Raw genomic sequence first — 18,671 nt, 5'->3', positions numbered from 1 at the left:
CTATATCACATATTTATAAGTTCAGAGCAAGTGCGCCTTTACCTGAAAACATGCTGGAAAGTTAAAGAAGTTTGTTTAAAAAGCTGTACTGAGTTAAAAGGCTTTTGGGTTGTTTTTTTAAACATTTTTCATTTACGTAGCAACCAAAGCGCTTGCACTGTGCTTTATAACACTGACGTGGTTCCTGCCAGGAGGAATTTCTGTCTAATTTAGACACAGATAATACAAAGAAGTAAGATGTAAGGCTCAGACGTGGGAGCAGCAGAGATGCTTGATCTAGGGGTGCTGGCTTGAAGTGGTTCCCATTAGGTATAGGGTTACAGTTTGGTTCAATGGCTCTCAGCACCCCCACTATATAAATTGTTCCAGCACCCCAGGGAGCAGACAGTGAAGGGAATCAGTGATAGAAGGAAGTGCGGTTTAAGGAGAGCTCTGATGGAAGAAAGGAAGGCTATTATAGGGATGCAGGAGGGGACCATGGAGCCATGGAAAATGACTCATAGTCAAGACAAAAGGAGAGTGGGTTTATACATTGCACTTCCAACATTCAGTAACTCACCTTGGATTTGAAGAGTCCATGACGGTAGTGCCAGATCTGGGTATTCTTGCCATTGTATGAAGAAACACACACTGAAGTAGCTCTTGCATCTGATAGGTTTCCAGTGACTGTCAAGTATTTATCCTGTGCTCGGTTCTTTATTCTGAAGTAAACTGCTGGCTGATCGTTAGAAAAGCACCATTATACTGTACATGTTGTATAAGCAGGTGAGCAAAGCCTCCCACCAGCTCCCGCACAGCTAGCATTCTTACAGCAGTTTTCCCCAATTTATTTTCCATTCCAAAATGTCTTTTACATATTCAGTTTCAGACAGGTTGTGAAATGGGTTTGGAGAATGAAAGAACACGCTATAAAAAATTGTTCAAGAGATAAGGTATTGGAGGTGGATGGTCACAAGCAACAATGGCTTCTAATTTATAGCCATTCATGTTACACTTTTTTGCTCATGAACACACACAAAAAAGGGCATTGAACTGGTATCACCAATGACTCAGCTCGTTAAAAAAATTACAGGGGAATTCTGCAAAGCTTTTATTGAGAGGTTTTAGCTTAAGAAACAGTTCCTCCATGACATACCTCAGGGCCATTGAAACAGCACCAGTATAGTGCATTGTGAGATATAGGGATCTTTATTGAAAAAAGGAGGTTCAAAGCTGCTGATAAAATTCCTCCTGGGATTTTTTTTTTAAACTGAAATCTAAACATCACGCTCATTAAAATCCTGCCCTAAAAAGTCCACCCCAAAACATTTGCAAATATGTGCACAATTATGCCCCACCATTAGAGAGAATCTTCATTATAAAGTCATTAATCGAATCATTTTTGTCCATCCCTTAAGTAGTAGTCACTTCTGACGTGTTTCACTATCTTTTTGCTAGTTATTAAGTTGAAAACTCTGCTTATATTCTTCTGCCTTCTCAGTGATGTGCAACAGAGCGAAATCAAACAAGCTGCAGATTGTTTTGCAATATTGTCCCGCTCTCCTTTGGGACCAGATCATATCCCTACGCCGAAGACACTGGCAGCTAGATGCCCTTTAGTGATCCAAGCAGCTTTACATGCATACATAAAAAACAGCATTTAAAAAAAAATAGCAGCATCTTGTAACATTCCTTGGAGCCTCTGTGATGGCAAGAGAATGGACGTGGCAGATTTGCATGCCCAAATGCAAGGGACATGAAAGGTAATGTGATGTTTCTGAAGTGAAAGGCTGTAACTTTAACAGACAGTAAGAGTCCGGATCAGCTGTCCAACAGCAGGTCTATGGAGCAAGCAAGCCCAGTGCCTAGGGCAAGGGTGGCCAAACTGGCTCGCGAGCCACACGCGGTTTTTTTACCATTAAAGTGCGGCTCACGGAGCCCCGCCACACATACACACACACACCCATTTCCACCTACCAGACCGGGGTGGGGTGGGGTGTAGGCACGGGGGATGAGCTTGGGACCTCTGCCTTGCAGCGGGGTGGTGGGGTAAAGGCTTCTGCCCAGCAGAGAAGGGGGGTCTTGGGGCTTCAACAAGAGTGGGGCTGAAGCCCCAAGCCCCGGCAGGTGTGCCCTGGCTCTCGAACTAAGGAAGATTGTCGTATGCGGCTTGGAGGGCCAGTAAGTTTGGCCACCCCTGGCCTAGGGGATGGGAGTGCCTCACACTGCTCTCAAGCAACCCTTCTGACCAATGCTCTGATCAGCACTGACAGGCTACACAGGGTGCAGAGTCCAGCTCTCCTTTTCCAGAGATGGGTATCAGCACTGCAAGGATTGTGGGATAGAAAATGGAGGCACTCTCAGAGGACCTATCCTCCTCCCAAGAAGAAGAGACATAATGGGAGCAGAAAAATATTTAAATAATGAATTGATGACACCTCTGCACCGAACACACCCCTCTCCACCCCAGCCCTGGATAGCACCATACCGCTCTGCAGTTACATGCGGACAATTCTGACCCTTGTTTTTTTAAAAATTAGCAATAATTGTCTTGACTCAATTATCAGGCTCATTTGTAGCCAACATGAAGCTACAATGGATCACTAGTTGGGTTACCAGTTCCAAAGTATTCCAGATAACATTCATAATGGTCTCTAGTATTCTTCTATTTCAGAACATAAAATCCTGATCACCTAAATCACTTCTCTAAATCTTGAAAAAAAAACCTGTGAATAAAATCCTCTGTTAATCAGTTCTCAGATCATCATCCTGGCTCACTAGAACATTTTCCAAAGTGAATCTATTGTGAAAAATGACGCAGTATGCCTCACTAAATGGAAAAAAAATACAATAAAATCCATCAAGGGAAATAGTTCCATCACTTCTATTTAGATTGTTTATAGGCCAATACAGGATTGTTTTGCTTATTAATTATTATTATACAATGAAAACTGAAAACAATGCAGAACCTAAAGGAGACATTGAGTTAAAAGCTTTAATAAACCCTCAGTTTTTATTAAGTTAAAAAATTCTCACAGTAGAAGAGAGCCTGGGTCACTTGCAGTTTTAAACTAAAATAATTGGTGGATTCTCTGTAACTTGAAGTCTTTAAACAAGTCTATTCCTCTCTATAAGCCTGATCCAAAGCTCACTGCAGTCAATGGAAAGGCTCTCTGTGACTTTTGATAGGGCCTAGTAGCCCACACCAGGACCCAATTTCAAGGGTAAAATACTGGCTCCACTGAAATCAATGGCAGAACTCTCATTAGCTTCAATCGGATCAGGATTTGGTCAGATTTCTCAGCCGATACTTATGTATTAAATTATTTTTTTTAAAGGAGTGAAAAAAGGCTTATTCCCAAAACACTTTTTCCTACAGTACCTGCTTCATAGGACGAAGGGAGCCAATTATGCTCCAGCCACTGAATTCAGTCCAGTTTGAAATCTTGCTGGGTTCTAGCAGAATTTGTTTTCCTGAGAAATTTCCTCCTTCATATGCAATCCACCTGAATAAAGATAGAAAACAAAACCCTAAGATGCTATACTCTAAATATGGCAAAACAAAGCTACATAAATAATATTTAATACAATATTTTTAAACCCAAAGGCTTTTCATGATAGTATTATACTGTATTTATATTACTGTGCCAAATATGTAGAGTACCTAAAGTGGGTTAAGAGCTTTCTTCTATATCAAGATCTATTTTGTATTCCCTAATATTAATATGAAACCTGGAAACTACTTTAAACTTTTGACCTGGTCACATGAAGATTAAAAAAATCCCTCTGTAGACATGGATGGTGTGTACAGGTTTAACGGGCATGTGCATGGGATTGCTGCATTGCACAAGCGAACTACACAACTCACTCTAGGGAGCACCGAGAAAGGCTTTGCAGCACACTACACTGCCACAAAGTTGAGTTATCAGAGGGCAAAACAGGATCTCACACAACTATGTCAACATGTGAAACAAAACTACAGAAGAGCCAAACAAGGTTATATCAAACTGCACTACAGGACCAAGAACAGGCATGAGAAATTTAATCCTAACTAACTTTCAGAAAGTTACAAACTGCTACAACAGGATTTTACATAGTAAAAACATCTTTTCAATCATAGTATTATTAACTGTAGAAGCATAACGCATCACTGATACCATTTATACCTGTACTAGAATACCATCTTCAAAATATACCAAGAGCAACACACAAATTGCTCCTCCACTATACACCATCTGGTCTATACACATTACAGTGTTGCTTGCAAGCTGTATCTTTGAGCATCAGAGATATTCAGATCTTGGATTTGTATCTAAGGGATGTTCTTTTGTGGACTGTGAATTCTCCATGCTCTTCTCATGAGCTCATCTGAGCATAAAGCATGCACTATTTTTACTATGTTTCCTATTTTATTTGCTTGAATTGTGATGAGAGTTCTAGTATCCATCATTTGCCTCTCTCACTGTACGTACTTTGGAGAAAGTTCTTCTGATCATGCACACTTCACTCACAGGCAGTGAATGTTTGTGTATAAGCCTCAAAGGGGTCCCGTAAGTCCTGACTAACAGCTATTCAATAAGACTGACAACAGTTATAAATTCCTTCCTTCCTACCATATTGCTGACAATTTTATTTTTTTGAAATGCTTTTGGGCAAAATCGCTGCACACTCGGAGGTAAGAACTTCAGTCTTAGCAGTGCCCAATAGTCTCAAGGTAAATACAGTGTCTATTACCAAAGCGTTGTTCTAGTGCATAAAAGACAGGAGAGAGGGAAAGAAGATTTTTTTGTAATAATAAAAAAGACAACTGTGGAACTGCGCCCGTATTCAATAAACAAGAGAATGTGAATTGCAGCCATAAAAACACAGCGCTTACCCTTGGTATTCAATAGAGAATAAGAGGCTACAACTGTGCTCATGAGGAAATCAGTGCAGTGCGATTAGTCCTGTCACTCAGGTGACACAGACCTCAGCCAAAGGAATGCACAAACAAAGGTGCACATTCAAATAGGATTAAGAGAACACAGACTTAAGCTGCTTTTTCAACCCATTGTCTTGCAATGGACTTACGTATTTGTCACACTCAGCTGCAGAGACAGATCTGCATCTTGTTCTTGGAAATAAACCTAGGAAGAGTCATTTAGACTGACCCCTGATGTACACTACAGAATTACTTTGGTATAACTACGTCGCTTGTGGGGGTGAATAATCCACACCCCCGAGCAACATAGTTACACTGACCTAAGCGCTGGGTTAGACAGTGCTTTGTCGGCGGGGGAGCTTCTCCCACCGACAGAGCTACCACTTCTTGCGGAGCTGGAGTTATTAAGCTGACAGGAGAGCTTCTTCACCAGAAGCACTACAATGGTGCAGCTGCAGTGGCGCCGATGCAAGTTTGTAGTGTAGACCTACCCTGAGCATTTTGTTAGCACAACTAGCTAAGCTGACCTTCTGTGACCTGGCACACCTGAAAGAGTTCTAATAGCTGATCAAAGTTTAATATGAAGATAATGTCAGTGTCAACTGTGGGTGTGTGGCCAATAAAGCTCTTATTGCTTTTATGGTTTAAAGGCCTCTGCTGCAGTTTTACTGCACTTTTAAATCACAGTAAAACTTAACTCAAAAGATAACCACAACTGGTACCCAGCAGCCCTCAGTCCTTCCAACCAAAGCCTTTAAGGTCTATAGGCATGTCCATGCCCAGCCATTCGGGGATATGGCCCCCTCCAAGCTGCAATCCCTACCTAGCCTACTTCCCTTGGTGCCTTTGGCCTGTGCATGACAGTAAGATCCCACCCCATATACACAAACTTGCAGTTGTCTTTAGCCTCTTTATTTGCCCAAAGCTGACCTTGCATTTTGGGACAATAGGACAAGAGACCGCTAAATCTTGCTGCATGGACTCTCAGTTGAGACAAACAAGCCCTTCCTGGACCACCCAGAAGGAATCGCAATGAAAGCCCTACAATTGTCCCACACCTATTTTCCCTCAATCCTGACCCAGAGATATTGCAAGATGCTCAGAAACAGATGAAAAACCACCAGCAGCTCAGCCAAAACTGTTATGGGGAGGGGGGGATTTCTTTCCAACCCTGAACTAGCCCTGGGGGAGACTCCCTCAGGACTTTTCCATACCTGCGCTGACTCTTCCCAGATGTAGAGAGCCTGTTAACATGGCCAGCGATAGTAAGGAGTGAGGGGGAAGGTTAGTGCTCCTTACTCCCCCACCCCGTTTCTCCCTTGTATGGGCCTTGGCCTCCCATCCCAGCCAATCCTGTCAAGGTAGAGGATTTAATATCCCCCACCCCCACGTGAGGCAGAGAAAGCCCACAAACATCCCCCCGAGCAGATCCTTAAGGGAAAGGACACTCCTCTATGCTGGTCCATGGCAAACCATGCTAACTCCAAGGAGGTAGGAATATGCATGTTCACATTTATAATGAAACATTAGCAGCTAGGTGGCAAATGCACACAACACTAGCCTTTCCTCTCCAAAGGTCTCAGGCTAAAACTGAATTAGGTCACAAGGAAAATTAATTTGCTATTCTCAACCTCAAATCTTGCTGCTGTTTGTCACTGGCCTCTAAGCTACCTCGCAACAAGAGCAAACAATCTCTATTTAGTAAGGGCTCAGGATTGGAATGGCAGTGATGTTGAAACCAGAGGGAAAGCACACCGGCAAAGCTGTCTGAGGCAGTGTACACTCACCCACAGGTCTACAGCCACTGGTAATACCCACTTAAATCGCCCAGAAAGAAAGTTCAATCATTAACCACCTTTGCAAAAACTGGTTATGTGAAAAATAAGGCTGTGCATTTCAATGAGGCCAACCCAATGCCACTCCCAACCCTGTCATGGTAGTGGAAGTGCTTCAGGCCATATGAAGATAACCCTCAAAGAGAACTCAGAGGATCAAGGACGTGGGCATGGCTGGATCACAGGTGGGTCACCGAGGGTGAGGATTTCACTCATCCTTACCTTTACCTTAATTTTCCTGTAAAAGGCACTTTAATGTCATTTGTTTGAAGTGGGCAGCAACTTTATACAAAGCCACTATACTTAGCACTGACCGCTCACACCTACTGCTAAGTCTGCTTCACACAACAGAGCCAATAGAAGGGTGGGAACAGCCTTACGACACCAGACATTATTTATTAATTGTATAACTGTGCTGCCTAGTGAGGGATCAGGTCCCCTTGTACTACGTCTTGTACAAACACAGAATAGAAAGAAGAAGGATGCTCAGCACTGGTATCACAGGGGTCCCACGTATACGGTTACCCTGTAAAAGTTACTGTTCTCTCTGGTGATTGAATGTATGGGCTCAGGACAGGTACAGAAGTGTTATTTTTAAAATACTGCATCAAAGCATATCAATGTACATTACACACAGTAGTGAAGGAAAAATAGAGGTCTAAATTCATTTTTTGGAATTCGCTTTAGGGGTCTGTAATGGTGACGTTAAACTGTACAAAGGCAGCTTGGAGGCCAACCTGGTCATATGAATATGGAGAGTAAACAGAAAGATGAACTGAAGATTAACTTAAAAAATAAAAAAAGGAAGATATCTGTTGCACACTCAATGGCTGCTAAGAATCGTAGTCAGCAATCTCCAGCACAACTTGGAGGCTATATGGGACTCCGTGCAAAAAGGAGGCTGGTGGGGGCTTTTGAATCCAGGCCGCAAAGCATACCCTCTATCCTGGCTATCTGGAGTTTTCTGAGGGTGAGGAGAAGCGGGAGCAGTGGAGAAAGGGTCACTTCATGGATGCAAGATGCTTCTCATGGAAGTCTAAAAATGGTTTACTTTTTGCTCCTAGGTTTGTCCTGCTCAACACGTTATTGTTCACTGTTTGTTCTTTTAAGCAGACAAAAAGGCAGATTCTTGTAGCAGGAGGTTTGATTTACTGATTGGATCACATTTGTATTCTGTTCAGGTCCAGGTACAAACAAGTTCCAATGTTGATTTCCCCCAAATATTGGGATACTCCGGTTTTACTTGTCACACAGAGCCAAAACAAATATAGCAAACTCATCATATAGGAAGGCAATTGGAAGGAGAACACAAATGCAGTCTCTGAAATATTTCTACCATACTTACAATCCGCTTCTCACCCATACGGACTGGGTGTAAAAGTGAAGGTCCTTGTTTAGAACAGAATTGACAGCTTCTTTGAAGTGCAACTCTCTGCCCTCGCAACGTTCCAGTGCAAACAGACTGATGGAAGGCTCAGCAAAAACCTAGGAGAGAGGTAGCTATAGTTACTCAAAACAGCCTAATTGCACCTTGTTGGCATGCTACCTAGGACCCTCATTTGTCTATTTCAGTTTTTAACCTCTCTGTGGTTCTGGTCTAATTTTAATGTGAACATTTACCAGTAATTTAGCTTTTTGATTTGGATAATAAACTTTCCTAGGAATTGATATTTGTCGAAGAAGCATGGTCTAATGGTTTGCCACCACAGTGTAGTGCCCATTGACATCAGCGGCTGTTGGTTGGACACTAATGACCAGATTTGCTAAGGTATTTAGGCTCCTAAAAATGCAGATAGGTGCCTAGTGGGACTTTCAAAAGCACATAAGCAGGTCAGGCATGCAACTTCCATTGATTTCAAGTACGAAGTTAGGTGCCTAGGCAGGTTAGGGGCTGAATATTCCTCTAGGTACCTACCTGAATCTTTAGTCACCTAAATACTGTTGAAAATCTGGCCCTAAATATTGAACAAAGAAATACACTGCAAAACTGTGGATATTTTTAATCAAGAATTTGAATTTTCCCTTCAAAAGATCCAGAAAAAAATCAAATAATTAGGAATCACTTAAATTCAAATCTTTTCACCTAATGTTATTTTTAACTTATTTTGGTAACAAGTCTTTTGGCACTATTGACTCTAGATAAAGATCATAACCGTTATTTGAAAATGAGGTACAAGGATGAAATCTGTAGAGCATACATAGTACTACTTCACAAATAAGGAAATTATATCTTCACTGCAAGAAAGACATGTTTTTGCATCGAGTTAGATAACTCAATGCAAAATCCTAGTGGAGACCAGGGACTTTAGAATTTTGAGTTTGATGTAGCTAATTAAGGAAAACTCTAGGTCAGGGTATAGAGTTGACCTCACTAGCTACATCCAGGTAAAAATTACCTGTGCCTTCACCAGGATATACATATAGATTGTTTTCTTGATGCAAAAACACACCCTTTTTCCCCCTCAGTGAAGACATGGCCTAAGAGTTGGAAGATGCACAAACCAAACAAAAAAATCTAACATTAATGTTTATGCCCATGCAGTCATTAAGAGGATATAAACTTCATGAACCAAGGAGGTACAGTTATAAAGAGTTTCTAGTGACATGTATTTCACAAAGACCTTGATTGTGATTCATGAATTTGTCACTGACTCACTGCTCTTGGTATGCGACTGCTTGTTACACCTCCAGGAAACTGCTTCCCTCTGCTAACTAGTACCGTGTAGCACTATTAGAGGTATTGCACATGATGAGAGAAAAGTTTGCCAAACATCTTGAAAATGAGGAGAATCTATGTTACCCATCCTGAGATAACTTTGAAAGGGCTTTCAACTTGAACTCTCCAAAACACAAAATGAGATTCAAAGACATGATGTCCTTATTATGAAATGTCATTCATCTTCTTTTGCCGCCCTCCACTCCTCTGAAGAGGCAGGACAATTTATGTGGTGGGGGAGAGGCAGGTAGAGGGGGGAGGGGAGGAATGTGCTTGATTTCAATGTTTCAATAGTTAATCTTAGGGCTAATGAAAGTGAAACTCATAGCAATAGACAGAACACAGGCAGCTGTTGCTGAGGTTTCTCCACCTAGCCACAAAGTCTGCAACAATCCTATTTTCTCAATTCCAAGTGTTTACCTGAAGAGAGACTGACAGCCATGCTAAACTCTGTCTGTCTAGATGAGGAACTGACAAGAAAAAAAGGTGCTTTTAAAAAAGGGAGTTAACATCATTTGAAACACCACTTAGCACCTAGTGTAGATGCAGTTTAATACTTAAAATCATGTTAGCTCATGGTGGTGTAACGTACAACATGACCAGCTAATATGATTTAAAAAATATTTTTGCTATATTCCTAGCTGTGCCTCCAATTTGAAAAAAATATTTTATTGCATCAGAGGCATATGGAGGTCACAGAATAAACAACTAGCCTGTGGAACTCATTGCCCCAAGACAACACTGAGGCCAACAGCTTAGCAAGATTGAAAGAGGATTGAATGTTTATATGGATAACAAGGATATTCAGAGTTACAATATTAAAAAACTAAATTTATGGAAAGGATATGAAATCATGTTTCAGGGCATAAGTCAACCTTTAACTAATGGGGACTGGGAAGAAATTTGTCCTGTGGGCAAGTTATTCCACAACTCCCCATATCAGGGTTTTCTTTGAACTTTCTTCTGAAGTATCTGGTACCAGCCAATCAGAGCCAGGATACTGGACTAGATGGACCACTGGTCTGATCTAGCATGATCATGCCTGTGTTAAGAGTCAAGGCAGGAAACTTGCTTGACAGTTGTTGGGAGCCGAAAGGGCTCCAACCCTCAAACAACTTTAGTAAAGTTATTCAAACTTGGCTGGCCTAAGAAAGCTCACCAGATATTTCGCAGTCCCAATCTACAAGTTTACACAGTGCATTCATTTAAGTTATTTATAAGCATTTATTAGATGGAGAGCCATAGGAGAAAGCAAGATTCAATACCTTTCTAGTGAAACTAACATGGAATCAACCGATCTTGTTACAAAAATAAAGAGCAAAGAGGAAAAAAAATTGCTGTCTTAAACAATGTGGCTCAATATTCTACAGCCATGTAAAGTGCAATGATTTGATTACATGCTTTACATCATTACACGCCAACGGCTGGCAGCAGCAATTTAGCCTTGCTTTTTTTCCTGATTTTGTTTTCACAGCCCCCATGGAAACTACTATAACAGATTAAAGTAGCTAGGTCTTGAGAGCAAGCTACCAAACTAACAAAAGAAAAATCCAGTGCACCACCCTACTTTGTGAAATGCTGAGATGCATTTACATACCTGCAGGCCTATTCCTGCCAGCTTTACTCATGCTGAGAAATACCTTACCTACGGAGTAATAATACCCAGCTTTTATACTGTGTCGTCATCCCTAGATCTCAGAGTGCTTTACAAAGGAAGGTGAAGATCATTACCTCGGGTTTACAAATTAGGAGGCAGTGACCCAGTGTAACACAAGTTGGTAGCAAAGTGGGGAACAGAACCCCCAGGTTTCCTAACTCACAGTCCATTGAACCACGCTGTCCCCCGTGCGAGTTCAGTGACACTACTTCCACAGTAAAGGTTCTTTCTCCAACATGCGACAGGGTGACAGAATTGGGCCCTAAATGAAATGTTCCTGGAATGGGCTGATACACAAGAAACCATGCATCTCACTGCTTCTCATGCCAGCTTTAAGAGGGGTACCTGAATAGCTGTTTCACATTCCTTTAGAATTGGTGAGAACATATGGGCCTCCCAATTGGCCATAAATGCTTATTTATAATTCTAAAAATAAGGAGAGAAATCCCGGTCCTATTGAAGTCTGGGGGACTTTTGCCATTAACTTCAACAGAGCCAGGATTTCACTCCCAGTACATTTTGATGTTGCTAGGTTGACAGTCCATGAATGGGAAGTCCTTTCTTTATCCACTGATAAGACATAGCCAGAGCATCATCAGGGCAAGCTTCTCCACAGACCCGTGCCCATATGCCTGACCCCTCAGCAGGAGGCAGCAGAATAATGCAGTCTCCATTCTCAATTGATCCCTGGCCTTTCTGATAAGATTGCCAACAACGGTGCTGATTATGATGGTGACTTTTTTTTTTTATGATGAGGACACCTCTGGAATGACACTGAACCCATTTCACGGGAGAGGCCATTAATGAAGGGTAGCTATGGTAGAGTCCTGAGAGTCCAGAGGAAAGTTGGTTGCAGGGCAGCAGCACTGTGGCTGCTCAGGATTCTTTCTTGTAACAGGCCAGTTCTTACACCAAATAAATGGTGAGTTTGGGGAGTGGGAGGAGAGACAATGTAGGAAAGGGGGAACACACAGAGGAAAACCCCAGTCTCCCCAACTCCCAAGAAAAAAGCCTGGACCACCTGGCTCCTCTCAAGAGTGTGTGTGTGGGGAGAGAGGGGAGCACTGGATGAGAAGAGGTTGACTGTCATTGGATAGGGTCTCCATGTGTTCTGGCTGCTAAGCTGAACTCCCATTCCCTTGAGAGTTTTGCCAGCCGAGATATCCAAATTAAAGTCACCTACAATTCTCCAGGACGTGGAAATAACTGCCCCAGCCCAGCTCAGGGCCGCTCTAAAAGTTCTCTCAGGAAAATATTTTGAAACGTTGGCAACTATGTTATACTTGTAACCTTTGTAAAAAATCTTCCCTATTACAAGCATGAAGAAGTACTGAAGAATTCTTTTAAAGTGACCTTTGTATGTTAATGAAACCACCTTGCTCAAACAAAAATTAATACTGGGGAAAGCCTCATTTATGATGCAAGGAGTTAAAACACGGGGAGCGTTATATGATTTATAGCATAGTCTTGTGAGAAAGGGAGGATACTTCTACATAGTATTTCAGGAAGGAGTGTCCACAAGTAAAGAATATCTTTGTATTTAACTCTTTAGGCTAACAGGTGCAAATACTCTGGTATTAATATATCAGATGGTGTGCGGGTGCTGCCAAACTCATTTCTCTCTCCACAGTAGCATTTCAGTTGCTGGATTAAGCCACTTATGAATTACCTTCAACTTCTACAAAGCTAACCTCTCACACAGTTTCTCTCATCTCATTGAGCCCTATTCACAAACCATCTCACCTTCATTTAACAGATCTAAACCACTCTATCGATGGAATTTTATATTTTACCAATGCAGAAAGCACATACTAAATCTCATACTAAAAAGAAAGACTAAAACAAGATCAGCTTCCTTCAAACTGCTTTTGTTTCCATTTTCACTTTTAAGTGCCCATACCATGAAAACCAAATTCAAAACCAACCAACCTCAACACGAAGAGACAGACCTGCATAAGTTAAGTAAAGTTGCTACATAAAATAGCTTCAAGACAGCATACACACAAACACATTGCTATAATAAAATAAAAAATATAAATACATTGTCCTTTTGGAAGTACAGATAATCTTTCATGACAAATTTCATGAAAATGTTATTAATAAACTCGATTTGAGACGGAGTCACCAAAAATGTTTCCTTCTCTCACTTCACTGCAACCTCCAAAATGAAAATTACATACATTTTCGTAAGAAAGAGTCCTATCCCAGTGAAGTCAACAGAAGGTTTCTCATCAACTTCAGTGGGTTTTGGACTCGGGCCTAATTGCCTTCCCTATTACGAAAACTTGTGGTAGGTTTTTCCCCACTTCGTTTGCACTGAATTATCTCCTGAATAAATGGAATATATCAAGGATCGAGTGGATATTAAATGTTTGTAGTACCGCATGCATGGACTCAGGGGGAGGGGTTGTGGGTGTCTGGCCCCCCAGCTGAGCTCGGGGAGGTGAGGGGGAAGGAAGGGCAAAGAAACAAACTGGATTGTCATAGGGGTTTCTTTAACTCCCTACTCCTGGGGGAATTTTTGTGTGTCTATATTGTTAGAGACATACTTGCGGATAGGTATTTTGAAACTGGTGTGATTATGTAGTGTTATTTTGACAAAAAATTTGCAGAATTTTAAAATAGTGTGTGCAGAATTTTTATGTTCTCTCATTTTTATTAGTTCACAGTACTGTACAAAGTGAGCCACTGTTGTGGGCTGTCTATTGGTTAGAGCCGGTGACAGAGTTAGGACTGTTCGGATCTATTCCTGACTCAGGAACGGACTCCCAGGGTTAACATGGGCAAGTCACTCATCCACTCTGTGTCTTGGTTTTATGTATCTGGATTATGGGTCTAAATGCCTACCACAACATACTTTATTAAAAAAAAAAACACCTGTAAATTTCTTTGAGGTCCTTGGATGAGAGGGGTTATTAATCTGAATGCTGCCATTGCAACCACCCAGAGGCTTTTTAATAGCAGCTGTGATGGAGCAGTCACAGCTTCTAGGAGTACTACTGTGCTGTATTTCTAAGAAATACTTTACTTTGCTAGAACGACATGTTTACACGGATATCCTTCCCCGCTCAAAACAGAACATTAAGAAAAATTTAGTGGGCACTTGCTTGCAGAAGCTGCACTTTTTACAGCAGTAGAAGCAGCTCACGGTATCACAAATTTATATTTCAAGTAAAATCTAGACTAGTTCCTTGCTGTTGCAGGGCTCTGGTTTCCCTTCCCATGATGCTCAGGGAGCACAGGAGAGTAGGGTTACCATTCGTCCGGATTCTCCCGGACATGTCCAGCTTTTTGAGTTTAAAAATAGCATCTGGGGGGGGAATTTGTAAATGTCCGGATTTCCCCACCCATGAAGAGCATGGCACGGCTGACAGGGCAGCCAGCCAGATCGAGCCACTCGCATGGGGCTCCGGCAGCCAGAGCCCCTCCTCCGCTTCCCCCCTCCTCTCCCCTGCAGCTTCAGATCACTCCCCTCCTCTCTCTCCCTCCCTCCCCCTCCCTGCATTCGCAGATCACCGGCCATTCACATTGGGCCTCCAGCAGTCTGGAGCTCCTCCCCCTGCTCCCCCTCCCCTGCTGCCCAGCGCGCCGCTCAGCAGCACTCTGCGAGGGCGGGAACCGGGCTATGAGCTCCGTGGGGGAGCGCGGCAGCGTGTCGGGCTCCGTGTGGAGCCCGACACACTGTTCTGAGCGGCATGGTAAGGGGATCAGGGGGTCGGAGAAGGGGCAGGGGGGTTCTGGAGGGGGCAGTCAAGAGACAGGGAGCAGGGGGAGGGTTGGATGGGTCAGGAGTTCTTGGGGGGGGCTGTCAGGGGGCGGGGGTGTGGATAAGGTTTTGGGCAGTCAGGGGACAGGTAGGGGGTAGGGTCCTAGGGGGGGCAGTTAGGATGGGGGGGGTCTCAGGAGGGGGCAGTCGGGGACAAGGAACAGGGAGGCTTAGGTAGGGGGTGGGGTCCTGGGGGGGCAGTTAGGGGCTGGGGTCCCAGGAGGGGGCAGTCAGGGGACAAGGTTGGAGGTTCTGAGGGGGGCAGTCAGGGGGCGGGAAGTGGGAGGGGCAGGGGCGGGGCTCCCACCATCCTCTTTTTTGATTGTTGAAATATGGTAACCCTACAGGAGAGATTATCAAGCTATAGATAGGCTTGTGCCCAATGGCCTATAGATTACACTCTTATTACCTTACACATTCCCAGGAGGCCAGATTCCTTCAGCCTGAGTTGAGGGAAGTGGAAAGCAGAGTACAAAAAAGGTAAGGCCTCAATGAAACCTTTTCTTTGTGGGGGGAGGGGGGAAGAGAAAGGGAGCAAGCCAGGCAGGGAAAGAGGCTCCTGTAACCAAAAGGAACCATTCCTTCCCTTCCTCTCCTACTCCCTGAGGGCAGGAGACAAAATTTGATCAGTCACCAGAAGGCAGGAGATAGGGAGAGAGATTAGAATTTTTCCATTCAATTTAGGGCATTTTAAAACCATTTCAAGAATGTTTTTAGCTCTCAGACAATATATCTGCTCATCCAGTCCAGCTTTGAACAGAAATAGACACATGCTCTCCTACCATGCTTGAGGATTAGAGTAGTGTAACGAGAAGGTGTTAAGACTCTGCCATAATGTTTGACTTGGTGACACTATCACAAATGATACCAAGGTTTGGGAATCATGTCAGGATTCATCATGGAGGCAACGTGCTTGGGCCAGCCCACATGTTGCTTGGAAAAAGTGAATACCCCCTATAAATTTTGCTCTGCTACTTCCCAGCCAATCATCATCATGATCATAATAGTGACCTTTGTTCTGAAAGACATGCTCATTCAGAGATACTAGTACGGAAACACGAACCAACCAAAGTGGAGCCACGTTCACTTAAATTCCATGGGAGAAACAGAAAAATATATTTGCCAGACTTAAATCAGGAAAACCATCAGGCAGAGAAATTATTTTCAAGCTCCTAATAATACACCCAAGTATATCTGGCAGCCCATCTTGAACAGTCATAAGTTAGAACAAAATTCAGTAGATATAAAGTAATAATCAAAGCCTGTTCTTCTATCCCAGTTCAGTAGCCTATTGATATCAACAAATCATTGCCTCGGTCAGACTCCCACCACATTGTACTCACACAAGTCACAGTCTTAGAGATGATGTATTTCCAAGCTGCACCCAGAGACTAACTCATATCATGACAGCGTGATCATTACCACACACACCACATCACAAAACTGTATGCCCACATCACAACATTGTTATGCTGAGTCAAAAAAGGCCCATGCTATGACGGAACATTGCAACGTCTGATATTTTGGGACCTGCTGCACGTTTCAGGCTCACCACCAAAATGGTAGGATGACCCTGGAAATCTTGTGACAAGTAGCAACACTACAAAAACCACACACATAGTTACAAACTGTAGATGGGGATTGTTAAACCGGAATATATACTTAGCAAGATGCTCATTTCCAGCTCTCACTAGCTATCTCTTCAATTGGAGTTGTATACTGGGACAAGATGGAAGTGTGTCAGGAATCAAGTGGGAGACACAGAACTCTGAATGTCAGATGCCCAGGCTAGCAATTATGCAGCTGTAAATGACCCAGCACTGCTCATAAGTCTATCTAGATGTCTCTAGAGTCTGCAACCTTCGCACTCATTGTTCTCACGGTCATCACAAACTCAACTGTATATATTTCTAATAATCAAATCCGCCATTGCTATTAACTGTCTCTTCCTAACAACAGCGGTCCCCTCCCCCAGAGAGATATCCTCAGTGCAAGAGGATACCATGATATCATCTGGAAGGAGGATCCCAACTATGGGATTATTTTCCTCTGCTCCGGCTCAGTGTTCTCCTTCCTCAATACTTTCATCCTCTTCAAAAGCACAGAGGCTGTCGGACTGCAGGACGGGACTGTGTCCCGGAAAGTCTAATTTATGTATTTCTCTGTCTCCCTTAGTTCCTCCCGTTCAGCCACTCTGGTCTCAAGAGCTGGTACTCGGTCTCTGAGGGCCATGAGTTGCTTGCACCGAGTGCATACATGCCACCTGCTCACAAGGCAGATAATCGTACATGCTCCGTTCAGTGCAAAAAACAGGGATAGCCCCCACTTTGCTGCTGGACTTCTGCCCACATTATATTTATTATTGCAGGATTTTGTTTGTTCTTTGTTTGTATGTGGTTATTTTTCTTTAGGAGGCGTTATTGGCCCAAGTTTAGAGAATGTTTATTAGGTGTATCTGGCTCTCTCACTCCCTCTCAAAACTCCCCTGTTCGCTAGCTCCTGTCCTGTTTGCTAACTGCTGTGGTTGCTTAGGAGCAGGCTTTTTAAACCCCTGTTTTCACTGAGTTAGCCCCATCCTCTCATCAAGGGATTCTAAAGGGATTAGGGATGAAGTCCAAGGTCTAGATCCTCAGCTGGTGGAAACTAGTGTAGCTTAACTGAAGTCACTGCAGCCAGGCTCGTTTACACCAGCCAAGGATCTGGTCCAACGCTTCACTCAGTCAAATATCCTTGCCACCCTTACCCTCCACCCCATGAATTTTTTTTTTAAACTTGTTCGTGGCTAGAAAAAGGATTTTGACATTTTTAATAAATATCACCAACTCGGAAACTTTTAAAATGTGGTTTTAAAAGGTTTTCTCTGTCGAGATGTTTTAATATTGTATACTGAATCTGCAGCAGAAATATAAACCTTTATTCTGGATGGCAAAATGTAGTAATATTAACAAGTGACACATAATTTGATGCCCATTTAGAAAAGGCAAATCTTACACTTCTGTAAAATATTCCCCTAAAATTATGGCTAGCAAATTTAACATCATGCTAGCAGCTATATGCATTGTAACGTAGCTTACAGGTTCTTTTGTGCAGAGTATTTTTGTTAAGATCTGAATTTCTGCTGGGAAAGCGACTGTAAAGGGAACCCCATAATGAGACAGAAGTACAATATTCCATTTGTATAAACCTACACCTTATTATCTTGCTGGGATGCTCTATAAGGACCATTGAAAAAGCAAACATGAATTCAGCTCATACAAAAACAGAGTTACGTTCTGCCCAGAATATATGAGAGAGAGAGAGAGAGAGAGAGAGAGAGAGAGAGAGAGAGAGAGTGTGTGTGTGTGTGTGTGTGTGTGTGAGAGTGTGAGTGTGTGTGAGAGAGAGAGAGAGAGAGAGAGAGACCAACCAGGTAGGGCAAGAGTTCTATAATAGAATTCTTTCTATTAATCTCTTACATATTCCACAGGCTTGAAGGATTTGAGTGTAGCTGTTGGACAGCCACAGGAAGTGAGGTCAGTGTAGAGGCCTTCTTCCAGCACACAATGATTCTCAGCAATTTCCCCTTGGTAAAACAGGAGCCAACTGAAAGAATAAACATAACAAAGAAATTTAATTGATGCAGTCAGTTATTAACAAGTTCTCTCAAGATCAAATATTTTCTAGGGGAATAAGAAACAAAACAAGGTTTGTTTGTTTTTTAAAGTGGTACTATAAAAAAAAGTGAAACCAAAGATTGATTCTATTTTCTGCTTCTGCTGCTCTTCCACATGGTATACAAATCTCAACCTGGACTTTAA

General features: G+C 42.6%; 1 protein-coding gene across 1 annotated transcript in view; it reads right to left on the bottom strand.

Moving 5' to 3' along the window:
• CRYBG3 (crystallin beta-gamma domain containing 3) overlaps positions 1-18,671 on the bottom strand; it is a 131,272-nt gene that overhangs the window by 6,188 nt on the left and 106,413 nt on the right. Inside the window, exons 17-20 of the mRNA XM_024198751.2 lie at positions 18,330-18,456; positions 8,081-8,220; positions 3,362-3,485; positions 560-718 (exon numbers count right to left, since the gene is read on the bottom strand). Coding sequence (XP_024054519.2) covers positions 560-718; positions 3,362-3,485; positions 8,081-8,220; positions 18,330-18,456 — 550 coding nt within the window. The remainder of the gene's footprint in view (positions 1-559; positions 719-3,361; positions 3,486-8,080; positions 8,221-18,329; positions 18,457-18,671) is intronic.

This window comes from Terrapene carolina, unplaced genomic scaffold (assembly GCF_002925995.2).
Source record: "Terrapene carolina triunguis isolate 2854851 unplaced genomic scaffold, T_m_triunguis-2.0 Scaffold558, whole genome shotgun sequence".
NCBI classification, from domain to species: domain Eukaryota; kingdom Metazoa; phylum Chordata; order Testudines; family Emydidae; genus Terrapene; species Terrapene triunguis.
The sequence above is the reverse complement of the archived record's forward strand: the minus strand, read 5'-3'. Positions and strand labels throughout refer to the sequence as shown.